Source organism: Macrotis lagotis, chromosome 4, assembly GCF_037893015.1.
Source record: "Macrotis lagotis isolate mMagLag1 chromosome 4, bilby.v1.9.chrom.fasta, whole genome shotgun sequence".
In the NCBI taxonomy this organism is placed as follows: domain Eukaryota; kingdom Metazoa; phylum Chordata; class Mammalia; order Peramelemorphia; family Peramelidae; genus Macrotis; species Macrotis lagotis.
In genome coordinates this window covers 192741454-192761131 of record NC_133661.1, presented here as the reverse complement: position 1 = coordinate 192761131, position 19678 = coordinate 192741454, and the positions used below count along the sequence as shown (strand labels likewise).

General features: G+C 37.9%; 1 protein-coding gene across 1 annotated transcript; it reads left to right on the top strand.

Moving 5' to 3' along the window:
- The first annotated feature begins 509 nt into the window (after positions 1-509).
- Positions 510-17621, top strand: GREM1 (gremlin 1, DAN family BMP antagonist). Its single transcript, XM_074235040.1, has 2 exons — positions 510-726; positions 10976-17621. Exon 2 carries the CDS (start codon positions 10977-10979, stop codon positions 11529-11531), a length of 555 nt encoding a protein of 184 aa, XP_074091141.1. The 5' UTR covers positions 510-726; position 10976; the 3' UTR covers positions 11532-17621.
- The last annotated feature ends 2057 nt before the right edge of the window (positions 17622-19678 follow it).

Below are 19678 nucleotides of genomic sequence, written 5' to 3'. Positions count from 1 at the left end.
CGCGTCCTCTGATCGATCTTAAGTTGGATGAAAATAACCGCATCATCTATCGTGACACAGATCTCCTCTAAACTGAAGATCGCGACCAACAGGGATGTAGGGAGCCACAAGGCAATGAAAGAAACCTCAGAAGGAAAGGCAAAGCTCTGGGGGCGGGGGAGGAGAAAATTGGGGGTGGGGGGGTGGGAAGGCTGGGGGATTTCCTACCGATCTTCCCCTTCTAACGGGAGCGGAAAATGTGATTTGCTGTGCATTCCAGGCGCGGTCCCCTGGGGTGACCTCTCCCCGCTGGCCCCGGCAGAGGGAGGGGGCTTTGGGGAAGGAGGAGAAAAGGAGGCGGGTTCAGTCTGGTAGGGGTCCCCGCTGGGAGCCGGGGAGGGGAGAAAGGAGGGGGACTCAGTAACGGGAAAAGGGGGCGGAATAGCGGGTCCGGGCCGGGCGGCGCCTGGCCAATGATGTGGCGAGGCCCCGGAGCGCGGCGTTCAGCCGGCGGACATTTAAATGGGAGAAACCCAGAAGCTGAGGAGCTCGGCGCGCCCTCCATGGACTCGGGGGCCTGTCCGGCAGCGCAGACACAGTCGCAACTCCCAAGCTAACCCGGTGTGCCGCCCTGGGGGGTCGGGGAGCGAGAAACCAGCCCCTGGGGCCAGTCTCAAAAATCGAGGAAGACTAACCAAGCACCTCCATCACGAAGAGGAGAGAAGAGCCAGGGACGTGGCCGAACAGGTGAGTTGAGCCGACGTGCGCCAGGGTCCGCTGGAGCGCAGACCTGGCCAGACCTTTGCTATAGTCGATCTCCAGCCCTTCCAGCGGCGCCACCCGCAGAATCCACTGGATCTACCCAGGCTGGGATCCTCCATCCTGGCTCTCCCCGGCGGAGGTGACTGCTGGGGAGGATCCCAAGGCGCGAGCTCCCGAGAAGGAGCTGTCCCAAGGTGCAGGTTGCTGCGCAGTGGAACCCGGGGAGGTCAAGCTTGTCCAGGAAGCGCCCGTTCCGCTTTCCTACACCTTACTGATTCCTACCTTCCCGGACCTCAGCCTGCTCCCCTAAAAGGCGGGAAGAGACCCCCATCCATCAGGGAGAGTGGCGCTGGGGCGTTGAGGTCTTGACGTCTCATTTCCCTTACTGGGGAGGACTTGAGGACTTGGGGAACAGAGAGTTTATCTGTTTTGATCCCAGCACTACAGGGGATGAATCCGAGGACTTGATGGTGTGGCAGCGATGGGAGTGGGGGAAGCAGGGGAGGAGAATGTGAGCTTTTCAGGTGTATTTACCCCCCCCCCCCCCCCCCGTGTTTGTGTGTGTGTGTGTGTGTGTGTGTGTGTGTGTGTGTGTGTGTGTGTGTGTGTGAGCGCGCGTCCTTGCGCACCTGGTAAAACGAGACTAGTTCAGGGGAATGTATGGGCGGTTCTAATTCGAAGTGAGCCAGGAATTCCTGGAGATGCACAAAGTTGGAGACCCCAGCAACTACATTTAGACAACAGTACTCCAGCCCTCGGTGACATTCCCTCCCTCCCTCTCCCACTGAATCACTCACTCTTGAACATCGGAAGATACTTTAAAAAGTTGGAGATGCCTGTTCCAAACCTCAGTTTCCCCATTATTTCCCCTCCCTTCTCTCCCTCCCCCCTCCTTGTCACTCAAAAGAGGCAGTCTGCGGCTCAGTCCGTCGATTGGTAGCGGATGACAGGATCTCTGGGGAAATAGATTCTGTGTCACAAGAAAGCCCGGCGCTTTGGTTAGTGTTTTGGACAGTTTTGCAATCCCGCTTCGTCTCAGCGACCCGTCTTTTGGCAGGCTCGATCTGATCAAGCTTTTGCCTTTGCAAACAATTTTGTAGGAAATTCGGTTGCCTAGAGGCTTACATTAGTCCGAAGTTGAAACTACTTTTCTCCCTCTTCACACTATCCCCTTGTTAAAGAACCTGTGATTTTAAAAGAGTAGGATGGGTCTACTAGATGTAGAAAACATTTCCAACGGTGCAGCTCTGCAATTCGTTGATAACATCGTTTTAGAGAGTTGCCTAATGCGCTGAAAAAGTTGGGGGCTTTGCCCATGGTCACTCTGAATGAATCCAACGAATCCAAGTCTTTTCTCCTGAGCCTGCCCTTTATTCTTTGTGCCAGGCTACCTTCTTCACATATTAATGTTAAGTGAAAATCAAAATGTCACCCATATCTTTCTTTCTGCATCATCTAGGAATGGGCTTACCAGCCCCAATACACCTTAGCTACGGTCTCCAGTTTGCTACTGGATATTTGAAGGGAGCAAAGGTATACTGATTGGACTCAGGAAAGAGAAAGGGGGGGATAGGAGAAAGGAGAGAGAGAGAGAGAGAGAGAGAGAGAGAGAGAGAGAGAGAGAGAGAGAGAGAGAGAGAGAGAGAGAGAGAACAACAGAAATCACTTTTCTTTAGGGGAAATTCACCTCCTGGTTGCTGAATCAGAAACGAATTGCTTCCCTGCTGGGGTTTGTTGTGTCCATCCTTTGTTCCCACTTCAAACTCTAGACTACCTCCTCTTAACAGAATCTGTAAGCCTTTTAAAGACAACACTAACAACAAAACTCAGAAGTGTTTCCTTGCTAAGACTTTGATAAGTCTTTCATTGGGTTATGGAACCTTTCAATTGAAGTAGCAAATTTGGGGGATTTTTGTGAAAGGTTTATGTTCCCCCAAGAGATGCTGCCAGGAAAGGAGTTGATTAAATCAACCCATTGTGTTTTTTTTTGTTTGAATTGCTCTATAGGCCTTAGATGAATGCTTCTTTTTGTCTGAACACATAAGTAAAATAAATAGAAAGAAAAAAGTTAACATAACTCTTTAATAGTGAAATGAATATCAACATTTATCTGAAAAACTTTCCTAAGTAGAACTTTAAAAGCATGATTCAGATTCAGCTCCTATCTAGCACATAACTGAAAATATAAAGCAATTCAGTTGAATTAACTAATTTTCCTTGGAAACTACTATTTCATTTTGAGCATGAAATTGTATTTAAGGCTTCTTCAGAACTGTAACTTTAAAAATGAAAAAGAAATTAAGGTTACTGCTGAGCTTAGCATTTTCATTTTGTGGGTTTGATAATCTCATAGGCTCGTTATTTTTATCACATAATCTTTTTGAGAGAGTAACTAGTAACTTGAAGGGTCCAACTCAGAGGACTCTAAAATTCATGGAAAAGCTGTTAAATGAAAGATTGGACAAGAGAGAGAGAAATAATAGGATCTCTGCAGGTATTAACTATAATGACCATACTTGGAAAAAAAACAGAAATATGACTCTGACTAGGACTCAGGAATATGGGCCTTTTTGTCTTCCAAATTGAAGCTCTCTGTTAGGGGACTGTGCTAAATAAATATATGGGGAAAATGGTGACATTTAAATTACATCTCCAGACTTTCTACTATTCCAGGATCAAAAGTAATTGATTTAGAAAAGTTATCTTCAGCATCAAAAATATAAATTAAACGTTTTTGCAAGGGAATTTCTCTTTCTGTCTGCTTAAAGATTCTGTTTTATATATTTTATACTTTATACAATATACTACTAAACTACTATCATGTATATATAGAAAAGATACTTTATATACTGTCACAGATACAACTGTTCTAAGAGATAATGCTGGGAAACAGCATTATCACCAGTGAATCTTGTGAGAGAATCATGTCTCAGAAGTGACTAATCCATGATACCAAGTAGGGGAAAAAAATCAATGCCTTTATTTTTAGTGTTTGTAGGTTTGTGTGTGTGTGTGGGGGGGGTGGGGTGGGGAGGGAGAGATGAATTTGTAGATTAGATTATCGTAATGGATCATAAGGTCAGCTATCACTTTTGCTGCTTATATATTAAAAAGGATTTCTCAATCACTCAACCCTAGAAAAGTAAATTCATAATAAGTGGCTCTTTTTTCTTCATAAAAAATACAGAAGATGAAAAGTAAGTGATTCATTTAGCATAGACTGGTACAGGGAAAGAACACTGGTTCTGGAGACAGAGAAACTGGGTTCAAGTCCTGGCTCTGGTTCTTCTTATGAGATCTTGGACAAGTCACTTAATTCCTTTGTGCCTCAGTTTTCTCACGTGTAAAAGGAGGAAAGCTAGGTGGCACAGTGGATAGAGCACTGGCCTTGGAATCAGGAGAATGGTAATTTGAATCCAACTTCAGACACTTGACGCTAGTAGTATGACCTTGGGCAAGTCATTTAAGCTTGATGGCCTTGCATCCAGGGCCATCTCCAGTTGTTCTGATTCATATCTGGCTACTGGACCTAGATGACTCTGAAGGAGAAAGTAATGTGGGTGAATTAGCACAGCACCCTCTCACTCAAATCCAATTCAAGTACTTGTTACGGCATCACCTACTCTGATGTCAGGTCTTCTTCTAGGATGGAGGATAAACAGCATCATCATCAAAAGGAGGGGATGACCTTTTAAGCCCTTTCTAACTCTAACTAATTGATCCCAAGTGTCACTTTCCAACATTTACAAAACAATGTAGTTTTAAGGGAGGGAAAGTCTTCATGCCCATAATGAAAAATAAGAAAAACTTGCCTGTGTATACAGTACAAATTCAGTTATTCATGATGTCAGATCATGTTCCCTAGAGTAAGCAATCTATACTAACCCCCTAAACCCTATATTTAATATATGAATTTGCCTTGGCTTTTTAATGAAGTAATTTTTATTACAGATTATTTTTTCTCAATTTATTTTAGTATACCAATAATCCTACAAAACCCAGCTCCTAATTTTTTGTGCCTTCTGATTCCAAGTGTCATCTGGTTTATGTAGTAGAGGGAGACAAGTTCAACTTAATTAATGGTCTTTTCAGTTTCATGATTTTTGGTTTGGGGTAACATTCAGAGATTGGATGAGTTTCTGGTTCTTCATAGGCATTTTATTTTACAGCATGTAAAATCTACTTTTTGCTTTGGTTTAAATCTAGTAGTCAGAAAATTCTAGATTATGTTATTTTTAATTATCATTGTTAAATCATTACCTTGAATTTTGATTGATTAATTTTATTTCTAAAGCAGTAATATATACAACTTTTCTCTACTTTCCTCTTCTGTCCTTCCTAGACTATTAGCCTGGGGAAAATTGATCACATCATCTAAAAAGTATAGAGTATAGGTTATCATCTCCAGCATCTTTTTAAGGAGGAGAGGGAGAACAACTTGATGATCACTTTTAAAGTGTGTCTTTTCTAAGTGTCTTTTAAAAACTTAATTTACTGAGAATTACTCAAAAGCCTAGGCAGAAGCATCTGATCTCCTGATAACTTTTTTGCTACTGTATTTACTATGTCAAACTCTTAAAAACTAGACAGCTAATGGAAAGAGGACTGGTTTTGGAGTCAGAAAGACCTGACTTTTAATCCTAGTTCAGACAATATGTATAAGTCATTTAACCTCTCTCTCTGTCTCATCTGTAATAAGGGAATAATAAGAGCACCTACCTCCCAGAGTTGTTGTGAATGAAGATCAAATGAGATAAGATTTGTGAAGCATTTTGCAAGTGCTATATAAATTCTGGATGTTATTATTATGAGTGGTTGTGGCACTGTCAGTCAAATTATGAAATAGTCCAAATTCAGTAAGATAACAGATTCTGTCTTATGTGGAGTGAAGAGCATTAGAAACAGGCTGTGCAAACTGGTTCCATTTTTTTTTGTTATTTTTTAAGATCCAGAAGATTTTTAAGATTCAGAAGATCCTGAAGTCTTTCCAATAGTTGGCACTCACCACCATGACCTGCAAGTTAACATATGTCACACATATTGAGAGTTTTGCATGTAAACATTCTTTATCAGTCATGAAAGGAAACTCAAGGAAAGGGTCAGGTGGAAAACATATACTTTTAGTCAGGGTTTAAAAAATATAGGAAGGAAGGAAAACTTATGAAAAAGGATAAAAATGGTGACGAGTCCAAGAGACAGAAGTTACAGAGATGGCTTTTCACAAAAAATCTAACCATGAAGAATATTCAGTGAAAATTGACATGGACTTCTAATGTGTTGACAAAAAATATTCACTGGTGTGTTGGTAAATGTCTAATAACCAGTCTTCTAGAAAAACAAAGTATGTGTGACACTTTTAAATTTAATTTACATTAACACTTTCAACATCACTTCCTTATGTCTAGAATGACAACTAATAAGTCCCAATTTATCGGATTTGCCAATTACTGAGATGTAAATCTACATACTAAAAATTTAACAATTATCTAAGTATGAGCTGACTCTAGTATGCTTCTGCCTTCAATTGACACAAATGTGAGACTAAAGGATCATAGAATCCTACCCAAAGAGCTTGATGTGACCTTAAATATCACCAAATCAAATCTTCTCATTTTACAGATAAGGAAATTATGACCTAGAGAAGGTAAATGATACAAATGACAGAGATATGATTTTACACTGGTTGCCATTGTTAATTCTACTTAACTTTGCCAGTAGAATGATGATCTAGCTTAGTTATATAAGTGTACAGTGTAATGAGTGGAAACACTCAGAACACATATGGTTCTCATAAATAGTTGGAGATCTACTGATGAACATGGTCATTCGTACAAAATCTATTTTGAGATATCATTGTCATCAATAATTATTACCTGTATTCAAGACACCATTTCAGTTCTTCAGGATACTAAAATGAATCAAGACAGTACTTACTGAAAAGTAAATGACAAATCTCAAGGAGCTTAAATTTAATGGAGGGGATATGATCCATTAATCTTATTGTTCCCCCTTCACATTCATGTTAATTAAAAATTACAAAGGGTTGGGTAGAAGATTTGGAAGGTGGGAGTGGGGAATGTCCCAACTAAGATTACTGGAAAATTAAACCCTAGCCTTGTTTCAACAGAGCCTAAATTCGAAGTTCATTGTTTTTAGTTAATTAATAGTATAGACTCCCTCTAAATTTTCCCAAAGATATAGGGGGCAAAGCTTTCAACAATTCCTTCTTCCTCTACTCTTCAGAGTATTGTAGGCCTCCAGGAAATAGAGATCTTGGTTGAATGAAATATTTGAAGTTGGTCTTTACTGCTGTCTTAACAGCTATTTATATTTAAGAATTCAAATGTTCCGCACTAAGCACTTAAGATTTTTAAAGTTAACAGTAGCTATGCTTTCTTTTTTAGTTTTTGCAAGGAAATGGGGTTAAGTGGCTTGCCCAAGGCCACATAGCTAGGTAATTATTAAGTGTCTGAGGCCAGATTTGAACTCAGGTACTCCTGATTCCAGAGCCGGTGCTCTATCCACTGTGCCACCTAGCCACCCTTCTATGCTTTTTTTAAAGAAAAAAATCATAGTAATTTTCCAGATTGTGCCATGCTCCTAAATCTTAATCTAAGAAATTCATAATTTTTTTAATTAAGAAAAAATAAAGTTCATCCCCTGGTCCCCTCTGGCTTGGCTTATGGGACATGTGTGTTCCCATAGGAAGAACAGAGGCTATCCAAATTAAAATTAAAAACCACATTTGGTGACTTTTATGTAGTATTTGACAAGTGAAACATGGTTTTGAACTTACTTCTTGCTTTTTTGGCCTTATAGTAGTGAATAAAAATGACTTCAATTAGAAAATAAAACCCACAGAATTTGGCCTAAGACCAGTTCATAAAACTAATGGACTTTGGAGTTTCCTTAGAAAAAGTAAGGCATGCTTTGGGAGGTTGGCCAGACTAACAGAGACCTTGCTGAGCTGAAAGTTAGAATCCTAATTTACTCTGTGTGGTGAATTTATACAAGGCATATTGCCTTGCTACCTCATGTCTTCTGTGTAACATAGGCATGAGAAAATAGTTCTTTCATATATGAAGGGACAAGAAACTATAAATTTATTTGCATATTTTTTTCTCATATTGTAGAGAAAGATTTAAAAATTTTCTCCATATAATTTTCATTCTATTTCTCCACTCCCCATCCTACCCCACCTTGATTTGAAACAGAAGTCACCATAAAATAGACTCTTTAAACAGAAACACTTTCTTATATGAAAAGACTAAGGGATAAATTAAAGGAACAAGTATATTGCCTGTCATAAGATAAGTAGGGAGGCATTGTCAACACTTATTTATTTACTCTATTTTACTCCTTCATTTTATTCCCTTTTTTTAAAGTTATCTTCTATTTCTATTGGGTTAGTTGGATCCCTCAATCTACCTGCCACTGTGTCAGGAGACTTTGAAAGATTTTATGAGTACAGGCTACAGCAGTTACTCAGTTCTAATATGTGACTATTTACTCTGGTCCTCAGTTTTCTTATAATTCTATATTCTTTTAGAATAAGCATTCTCTTATATGAGGCATCAAGTCAGTAAAGTGGATAAAGTCCTATACCTGGAGTTGGGAAAACCTGGGGTCAAAGTCAACCTCTGACACTACTTGGGTGATCCTGTGCAAGACATTTAACCTCTAGCAGCCTTAGTTTCTTCATCTGCAAATGGGGATTATAATAGCCCCTCTCTTCCAGGGGCTGTTGTTGGGTACATTAAATGAGGTAATATTTGTAAAGCACTTTTCAAACCTAAAAGCACTGTATCCATCCTATTATTATTAAAAATGTTCTCTATTACATCCAACCATCAATAAGTAATATAGTCTGGAATTGGATTTGGAAATTATGAACTGAACCGGGATCCATTTTTTATAGATAGCTGCAGTGGTGTCTCTAGGATTGAAACCTGGGACCATCTCTTGTTCCTCTAATGAAATGAGGATTGACTGGTTTGAATTTTCTTTCAGATATTGATGCTGTCCTGAATAAATAACAGAGACCTCTAACAGTTTCTGAAGTACAAAATATATTTGCTTGGGAGATGGAAAAATTCTTGATCAAGTCATCTTGTTCTTTGGAGAACAAGATTTTTTTGAAAAAAAAAAAGTTCTTTTAGAACAAAAAAAATTAATTTTTTTGGGGGGGAGGAAGGGAGAATTTACTCTATTTAATTAACAGTGATGTTGTAACAAGAATGGATAAAAGCCAGGAAATCCAGAGTCAGAACTGGACTAAAAAATATCACAGTATTTGCTTCAAGTTTGAATTTTTTCCTAAGTACTAAGTTGTGTCAGAATCTTGAAATTATTTTATTGACATATGATTTTTGAAAGCTGTGATATTTGAAAACTGTGGATACAATTACATACTATTCTTAGGGTTGAAAGATAGTACCTTCTTTTGGTCTGTGGAACGCACGGTTCACATTTTATTATCTTTTGGAAAATTCCTACATTTATTAGATTGTAGATTCAGAGCTGGAGTAGAGCTTAGATAACTCACTTCTTGATTTCACAGATTGGGACTCAGAAAGGTGATTTACTTGCTCAAGGTCAAATAGGTAGCAAATAAAAGAATTCCATTTAAACAGAGTCCCTCATTTAACACTCCTGATTACACTTGTTACTGCTCTATATAGAATCCGATCCATTATCTTCTTGTGGTATGGCGTGGCCTGGGAAGAAATTTTTAACAAGTTACCATTCAATTTTCACTGGTTGCTTCTCATCTTTATAATTTGAAAGTTAGGTCAAAATAAGAGTGAGGAGGAAGAGGAAAAGACAGAGATAATCCATAGTGAATTTTCTGTCATTGGGAAACCAGGTAAGGGAAATAATACTGACATGTAGATAAGCTCTCTAAGGTTCACAGAATACTTTTCATATATTATTTCATTTGATCTTCACATATTAGGACTAGTTACTATAGAGATTATTATCCACATTTCATAAATGAGGAAATGGAATCTCAGAAAGGGTGAATGACTTGCCAAAGGTGGCACAGTTAGTAAATGTTGGAGCTAAGATTTGGACCTAGATCTTTCCTAACTCCAAGTTCAGCTCTCTGATAAATCAGCTTGCCTCAAGAGGAGAAGTAGCATTTAGTAACCTCAAGCAAATAACAGAGTGGGCTTTCAGCCTATTCTGGGGCAAATTTACAAAGTCTCTAAGGTATAAAATAAACCAGAAATTGTCACAGAAATGACTTTCCTATGGGCAACCAGAAGCTAGTGACTGATAGACTCAGTACAGGTTCCCATCTCTCCTGACTCCCAGACCACTAGGCTTTTTCTTATAATACATAGTCACACAGTCTAAGATTCTGGGTTCTCAAAGAATTTAAGTGATTTGCCTAAGGTCACTCAGTAAATTAACAGCAGAACTAAAAGAGAGCTCCTGATGTTAAGGCTAGCAGTCTTTATGACTATTACACTCCTTCCCCTACAATTTGTCTTCTGCTCATTCTCCAAGAAAACTATATAAATGATACTATAAGACAGTGCTAGCTGGATTTGGAATCAGAGAGTCCTGAGTTCTAATCCTGTCCTTTGCATTTATTAGCTATGTGACTTGGGGTAAGTCCTTTAAGATTCTCTCTATCATAGCTTCCCTATCTGTAAAATGGGAATCATAATAGCATCTATCTCACAGCATTGTTGTAGATGGATAGATAGATTAGACAGACAGTCATAGTTAGATGGATGGATAGAGATATATATGATAGATAGATAGTAAAAAAGCCAAGTATTGAGGATAAAATATAACAGAAATAAAAATAAAATGGATAATCCCTACCCTCAAAGAAGGCATACATTCTAATAAAGGAAGACAACACATAGGGGAGCTAGAAAGGGAGTTCAAGGAAGATTTTGGTGTATAGTTGAGGGCATGAGTGGGAGACCTTCCTAAAATGGTGGTCCTCAGGGAAGAAGTCATCAATGAAGAGAGTAGAGCAAGAGAAGAGTCTATAGAATGAATCCAAGCATAAGTGACCATCTATCTACCTTACAGGGATGTCGTAAGGATTCCACAATATAATATATGGAAAGTACTTTACAAACTTTAAAGATTTATATGAATGTTAGCTATTATTGCTTTAACTCCCCATGTGATAGTTATGATGATTCTTTTATTTTCCATATGAGAATAATAAATGCATTCTCCTTTCTGCTTCTTCTTTCCTTTCTGTTAGGATGGGTCGAACCGCCTACACTGTCGGGACTTTGCTTCTGCTCTTGGGAACCTTGCTGTCTGCCACCGAAGGGAAAAAGAAAGGATCTCAAGGTGCCATCCCACCTCCGGATAAGGACCAGTACAATGACTCAGAGCAGACCCAGACTCCGCAACAACCTGGATCCAGAAACCGTGGACGAGGCCAGGGCCGGGGCACAGCCATGCCAGGGGAGGAGGTACTGGAGTCTAGTCAGGAGGCCCTGCATGTGACTGAACGCAAATACCTGAAGAGGGACTGGTGTAAGACACAGCCTCTCAAGCAGACCATACATGAAGAGGGCTGCAACAGCCGTACCATCATCAACCGCTTTTGCTATGGTCAGTGCAACTCCTTCTACATTCCCAGGCACATCCGAAAGGAGGAAGGCTCCTTTCAGTCATGTTCCTTCTGCAAGCCCAAGAAATTCACCACCATGATGGTTACACTCAATTGTCCTGAACTGCAGCCACCGACCAAGAAGAAAAGGGTCACCCGGGTGAAGCAATGCCGCTGCATATCTATTGATTTGGATTAGGCCATAGACACCAGGCCACCCTAATGACTCAATCCTAGACATGCACAGTGCCAAGTCAAAGCAGCTTGGTACTTTCTATATTCAAATCCCAGATACAAGAAGAACCACTCACTGCCTCTTGGCCTAAGTGGGCATGTGTGTATTTGTCTGTGTGTTGGAGCATTGCATGCATGTCCAGAGGTACCATGGAGGGTAAAAAATCTCCTCTGCAGTGCACTTCCTATTATAGAAAGAGTATCTGTTGCACTTGGGGATGATGCAGATGACCCAAATCCCTAGCAACTTCCCTGAGACAAATCACAAGTCAGGCAGGGAGGTTGTCTTGCTTTGCCTCTGCCCTCATTATGCCTTTTTAGACATCCCAGATTCTCTCTTCAGAATGAGTGTTGCCTGGACAGTGGTCACCCTGGATTTTCTTAATGGAGCATGGGAAGGGACTGACTTTCAGATATGTACCTGCCACAGAAAAGTGATTTCAGAGGTTACTTCCCTTCATCAGCTATTCTTTTCAACTTCTTTTGGTCCATTTCCCCAACTCTAGAATCAATAACTAAACAAAAGACTCAAACTAAACCAATCATTTCTCTGTGAGCTATCCATATTATCTTATTACCATGGTTTTATGTATTTTACTCTATACCAAAATATTCCAGATAGTTAAAGGAGGTTTGGATTGTCAAGAGGCTTAGAGGCTAGTAGTGGTCTTAGAAATAGAATTTAGGGGCACGGACCATATAAACTTGGCAGGATTAAGGTAGGGAGTGTGTATGACAACACTGTAAAATCCTCCTTTGAACAAGAGATATTTTTTTCCAGCAACTAAGTGAAGCAAGAATTCAATAGATGTCTTGCATAACACCCTAAACTCTGCTGTGCATTTGAAATAGAACTGAAGAAAATGTGGTGGCCTTAGCTCTGATTTTCTTGACAATTGTAGGGAGTCAAATATGATACTTCCCAACCCCAAATCAATTTCCATCTTGCTAATTTTTCCAGCCCACTGAAATTCATAGTATATAAAAAGAACTAAGCTACAACTATTCACTCCCCCTCTGCTCTACCTCCTCACAAATTCGGGACTAAAAGCCTTCTGAAAAATCATATTATTATTCACTCAGCAAGCATTTATTAAGCATCTATATTGTTAGGCACAGTGCTAGATGCTGGAGATATAAAAACATAAATTCAACAACCTCTGCCCTCAAGGGGCCTACATTCTTCTACTGGATAGAATCAGTTTCAATGATTTGAAAGCTACTTGACCTTCCTATAACACAAGGTTGAAAACAACAAAGTAGAATTATGTGGGAGATGCTGATTACCCGAATTCAGTTCCCAGACAGGGCTGTGAAGATTTTCTAAAGATATTTATGGTCTCAATTTTGGAGTTGACTTCAAAGTATTTTTCTCTTTCCCCCTATATTTTGTGCCATATTGGCTGGTCTACTTCCTAAATAGGCCAGTTTGATAGAAATTTACCAGCATTTGTACAACTCACAGAAAAAGATCCCCAGCCTGCCTTTCTCCCAGGCAAATGTACACTGTTTTTCCTTATAGAAAAAGGAAATATATCACCTAAGATCAAAATTAAAGTTGGCCTTAGTTCTTAGTTGTCATTTTCCTGTCATATTTGACTCTGATCCCCTCTGGGGTTTTCTTAGCAAAGATACTGGAATGCTTTGCCATTGTCTTCTCCATTTCATTTTATAGATTGAGAAAATGAGGCAAACAAGATTGAATGACTTTCCCAGGGTCACATAACTAGTAGATGTCTGAGGTCAGATTTTAATTTAGGAAGATGAGCCTTCCTGACTCCAGGTTCAGCACTCTATCCATTGTACCACCCAGCTGCCCTGGTTGGTCTTCCATTTGACCCAGAGCACATAGGCAATATAAATTAGCAAGGCCAGACTTGAGATACAAATAGTTTTAGAATTAGGTGAACCAACCTAAAATAGCCCCTTACCACCAACCTTACTCCTGGAGAATCATGAGAATTGTTGCTCAGACCTCCCTTCCCCTCAAAGAGTTTGGATCTGTTATCTATTTTTTTTAAAGATTGGAGAAAAATGGTATTTAAAAAACCCTCTTTAAAAGAAGACAATCAACTTTCTTTTTCTTTTTTTTTCTCCCACAAGTTTAGAATATTTTTTGTAAATTAGAATTTTTACTAAAAATTTGACTCTTTCAGGAATTCCTGCTGCTAGTGCCAGATCTGAACCTGTCAAATTAATTAATAGCATAAAGGCATCAGTATAACTTGGAATAGAGTAGGAATATTTGTTTAGCTAGGGATGATTCTGGCAACAGGTGGTTGTGGTATTTTGTTTTTTAACTAGTGTTTTTGAGAGAAGAAATAGAAGGTAAGAGAAGGGAGAAAAAGAGAAGAGGAAATAGAGTATGAAGTGTAAGAGAGAAAAGAACAGAATTCTCTTGGGAGAGTCATGATTCACAGGGAAAGATAAAGAATAGGAACATTTCCTTCTTTGATATTCTGTCAGAATTTCAAGGGAAATTCCTGTTTTATTTATTTTTTAAAAGAAGGCATTCAGAATGAGAAAATTATTTCTTGTCCATAGATATTGGCATATTTGATGTGTAATCATTCAAATATTTATTGTTTAACTTCATTTGCATTTCTCTAAATGAACTGGGACAATTTCCAATGGCTATTCCTGACAGTCTTCATCTAAGGCTGAGATGGAACACTGCTGAGGGGAGCTTGACCTAGCTTTGGTCTCTGTGTGACTACACTGTTTTTCCAAAGTTTGGGTTTTATACATCAAAATCAAACTGATATTCTTCTTGCCTAGTGCCTTCTTAATTCCACAACTGGGGAGGGAGATGGGAACTCAAAGACCAGGAGTTAAAAAATTCAGGGCACTGCTAACTCTCCAAAAAAACATTTTCAAAGTCTTTCCACCCAACAGCTTATAAACAAGAACCATATATTTTGAGGATTCAACAGTGGATTGCATTATGAATTTCTTTTATAATTTTCAATTCCAATTGAATTTCATTTCCAATTCATTCCTGATGAATTTTATCATGGGTTCAAGGTGTTTATCCACTCATAGATACTACCCTTTCTGTGCCCACATAAACATGCTTTCAATGTTGAAGCATCTTGCCTACTCTTCGTATTAATCTTTCCTGCCCCCAAATCTTGCTTTCATTCAAATCCTCAAACAGGAAAGCATAGAATGGCTTTAATTAAGCACACAAATGCCTAAGCCAAAATGGGGAGTGGGAAGAGGAAACGAGAATGCAACTGAAAATGTAAAACCACACCATAGAGGAGAAATAACATTCAAAACCAGTAAACACAGAATTTCTCTTGTTGTTTTAACTCTGCCACAGGCATGTGATTTTGTTAAAAAGTGATGACTTAAGTGGCCAGCAATAATCTTCCTTTTAGTAGCCTGTACCACAGTCTTGCATTTGAGGAGGATTTGGCTCTAGTAAAGAGAATTTCCTCAAAATTAACTTCCCAAGGATAATCAGCAGCATGACTACCCCCAAAGCATAACTGGGCAAACAAAGGGAGTAGTTCTACTTGTCTTATTATGGCACTGTTGGTTAAGATTAGCATGAGTACAGTCTATTTTCCATCATTTACTTTAAATGTCACATTGGTTACATATTATATCAGGTACTTAACTGAAGATGCAATAATACATTTCTGCATTTGTTGTAGGTTTATTTGTTTTAACTAAGAGATATACATGATTTCAATCTTTCCTATTAAATAATGCCTAACACTGAATTTGCATATTAAGGCATATACCTGGCATCTTTTAAAATATATATATTTTATATATACATATTTACTTTAAGTGTTTTTGCCATCTACATTTCTTCAAAGATTAAGCTTAATAATAATTATGATAAGGGAAGAGAGAAATTTGAAGATAAAGGAGATAATTTCCACTGTGTGGAATGTGAATAAACAGAAAGATATGGGTATTTAATGTAATTATTAATTCAAATATTTTGTTCAAGCGTGATGACAACAGTTTTTTTTCTTTTGTATGACTTCCTCTGAATTGGGCAAAAGAGACATTGGTTCCTCTTAGGTGGTTGAACACTTTTTGTAAAAAGATGACTTTTTTCAGAGGAAAACAATTAATTTTGTTGTATCTGTGCACATATAAGTTTTGCAGTTATCAAAAATTAAGGGGCTGACATCTTTATTTTACATTTCAGAGGTTAACATTTCTGAAGCAGTATTTGTAAAGACTTTAAGCAATATCTGTGAAGACTTAAGATGTATAGAAAGGAAATACCAATATCAGCAATAATTCACATAGAAATTTGCCTTAAGGAAATTTTTAAATGCCAATTTATGCATAGAACACTTGAATGTCCAACTAATGCATAAGACTTAAAAAATTCTGTTGATCTCTCATTACCCAAAATATTTAATATAAACTGTATCGTGTATTTAAACTTCTCCTTTATTCTAAAAAAAGTCTATAGACTATGAGGTACCTTTTTTTAATGTGTCTTCATGGACTCAAAAGGAAATTTGATTGAAAATGAATTTCTATTGATATGTAATTGAATAGGATTGGATTTTCCCCAAGAATTTTAAATATAACTTCAATGGTAAGCAATAAATTAAACCTCTTCTGTATTATTTTTGTTTTGTTTCCTGTATGCTTTCTCATTTTGGGGATTGAAGGTAGAGAGAGGTGAGTAGAGAGGGCAGAGTTTTTTTTTTAATCATAAGATCATGTATTTATAGGTGGAAAGGACCTTAGAGGTCATCTAATTCAAACCCTCATTTTACAGGTGGGAAAATTGAGGCTCAGAGAAGTTAAGTGACTTGCCCAAGGTATCATAGATAGCAAGTGATAGAATTGGAATCAGATCTTTTAATTATAAATCCAATACTTTTTCTACACTGTGATAATTTTTTTTTGTCTAGGAGAAAAGGAAGAAAAATGATGGTTTCTATTGTTTCTTCACATGGCAGAGGTTTCATTTCTTCTACCTAACTTCCCATTGAACTCAGTTAATATCATTAGACATTCATCATGACTTGAGCCAGAATGAAATGAATACAGAAGCTCAGCATCAGAAGGGATTTCAAAAGTCATATAATTCAACCCATACCACAACTAGAATGCCCTTGGAAAAATCTTCGATGGATAGTAGCCTAGTCTTATCTTGAAGCCCTTTAGTAAGGGGTAGCCCTCAAGAATGGGGTAGCCCATTTCACCTTGGGTCAGTTCCAATTTATTAGGAAATCTTTACTTACATCATGCCTACCTATTCCTCTCTTCATCTTCTACCCAGAGTACTTCATTCTGTCCTCTTGACTCAAAAGAACAAATCTACATCACAACTATTAAATACACAACAGCAGTTATCATATTGTCTCTGTCTTCTTTGCTTTAGGCTAGATATTTCCTCCACGGCTCAATGGAAAGGGTGCTAGATTTGAAATCAGAGAACTTAGGTTTGAATTTTGACTCTATTATCTACTTACTACCCCTGTGACCAATGGTAAATCACTTAATTTCTTTGGATCTCAATTTCTTTACCTGCAAAATGTGGGGATATGATGAAATAGTCTCTGAGATTCCTTCTCTCTCAAAATCCATTATCACTGCCCTTATTCTGAATTCTAGACTTCTATGAATGTAATCAAAGGATATAATAGCTTTTCTGGCTGCTGCATCATATTGTTGATACATAGGGAGTTTACAGTCCATCCATCATTTTCTTCCCCCCAGATATATTGTCAAGTATATTATATTTACAAAACTGATTGTTTGAACCCCAGAGCAAATCTGTACATATCCTTATTAAATTTAATCTTTTTAGACACTGTTGAATATTATAACCTATCTTATGAATGAAGGTAGAAGGTCTCTATGTATGTATTCCAGTGGCTGCAGAAGCAGCAAGGACTGGGTAGATGGGGGGTGTACTTTTCAACATAGACAAAAAAGGGTAGTACCATTTTCTCATGACCAACATTTCATTCAGTAATAACAGAGAATAATGAACCCATGGGTCTTTTCAACATATGCATTGAAGAATTTGGTGGCAAGGAGATTGAAACAATTAGAGGAACTAAAAATTATTTTTTAATTCTCCATGTATTAGCATTATTCATATTATCACTGTTCTCAATTATCATGGAATAAAGAATTAGGCTTTAATGTTTCTAAGAAAATATTATTATAATGATTTTTTTAAGGATTAGAAATCTTCCTCCTCTGTCTCTGGTACCTTCAAAATGTAGAGTGAAATGAGTCCATGATAAAAAAAAAATCTTTTTTTTGCCTCAAAAACTTTGTTCACATCCAATTAATGTCTTGGTTAAGGCATTTCATTGCAGTTCAATGACACAGTAAAATACTGACAATCAATCAACCAGCAAGTATTTATTAAAAGCTCATTATGCTCCAAGCACTATGATAGGTGCTTGATCTCTAGGTCTTCATGACATTGAAGAATTTACATTCTATTTGGGAAAATAGTACGCATATATATCTAAATAAGTAGATACAAAATATAGACAAAGGGAAGAGGAATAATCATCTGAGGGAATCAGGAAAAACTTTAAGAGTTCTGAAGAAAATGGGGGTTCTAAGAGTTAGAAGTTCGAAGAAGGTACATTCTTGTCTTGCGTTTCACCTCTGCCAAGACATAAAGATGGGAAATTAAGTGTCACTTGGGAGAGACAGGTAGGCCATTTTTATCTCTATTACAAAATGAGTAAAGGGCAGAAATGAATAACAAATCTGAAATGGTATGCTAGATCCAAGTTGTCAAGGTTTTTAAATGCCCTAAAGAAGAAAGGTAAGACTTGGCAAAAAAGAATAAAGATTCAGTGGTGGGAATAAAGAAACAGATCCTACCTCTCTGAGAAAGATCTGTTGTCTTCTAACCATACCACCCTGTGCCACTAGAATAAAGGTGAAAAAAAAGCAGATATGGGCTACCCTTCCTTGCAATGCTAAGAAATGACTCTCCTATCTCAGAGTCTCCAGTGTCTAGCATAATGTTGAGCATATATTAGGAGCTTCTCTGATTGACTGATTGATTATAATCTACCAGTATTTATTTCTGAACCAATTAGAAACTTAAAGTCATTGCTAATTGTAATTGATAGTGACTTATTCTCCTGCTGCCTATTATTGACAAGGCAATAATAGTTTCAATAACCTACATAGCTATCATCAGCAACATAAAAGTGCTTCTTCTAGGAGAAGACAGTTAAAGAGCATTCAGGAAGACCTTGAACTATAAGGGAGGGATTCTACTTCCTAAAATTCTTAGGGGCAAGTAGTAGTCTCAGTTTATAGAAAAGAAGCTAAAATATTATCCTATAGTGACTTGTTGTACCCTCTCAGACAAGTCATACCTACCCATTTTAAAGGTTAGAACATTATTATGTTGACTTAGATTTCAAATGAAGTTACCCTCAGTAAGGGGAAGGTAAGGTCAGTCATTTAATTCAATATTTCAGACTTACCCACACTACTTTGTAGTATTTAAGGATATGGGGTAGATGCATCTGAAGCTCCCAATTCTAAAAGAACAACTTCAAATCTGTGAAAATTAATGATAATAATAATAATACTAAGCAGAGCAGAATTTCTTTAGATAACAGAGGACTAGAAAAAACTTTAGTTCCTTTAAGTCATATAAGTTGATTGGATGTTTTAAAAACTCACATACGTACATATATCCACCATGAACTTATACCCAGCATCTTATCTAAATAGTTTAACTTATAGCTCTATAGGGAGGCTAGAGTGGTTGATTGCCTTTGAAGCATGTAGTATAATGGAGATAGAGATGAGATAGTTTGAGCCAAACCTAGTAGAAATCTCAAGACAGAATTTCTGAGGTGTGAGATTGGCAACATATGGTCAAATAAGCAAGGTCAAAAACAGTGTTGAGTATTTAATTAGAAAAATAGATTATATGGGACTTCATGGATTTCAAGGTGCTGGTGAATGGGAAAAACGGGGAACCCTACCATAGATTAATTAAAACTTTCTTTTGGTCAGTTTGATCATGATACTTATCTGTAAGATTTCATCTTACCTATTTACCCCCCCTAGACATATAGGAACCCTTTTCTGCTGTTGCATTTATCAGAAACCAATTTTAGTCATGTTGGT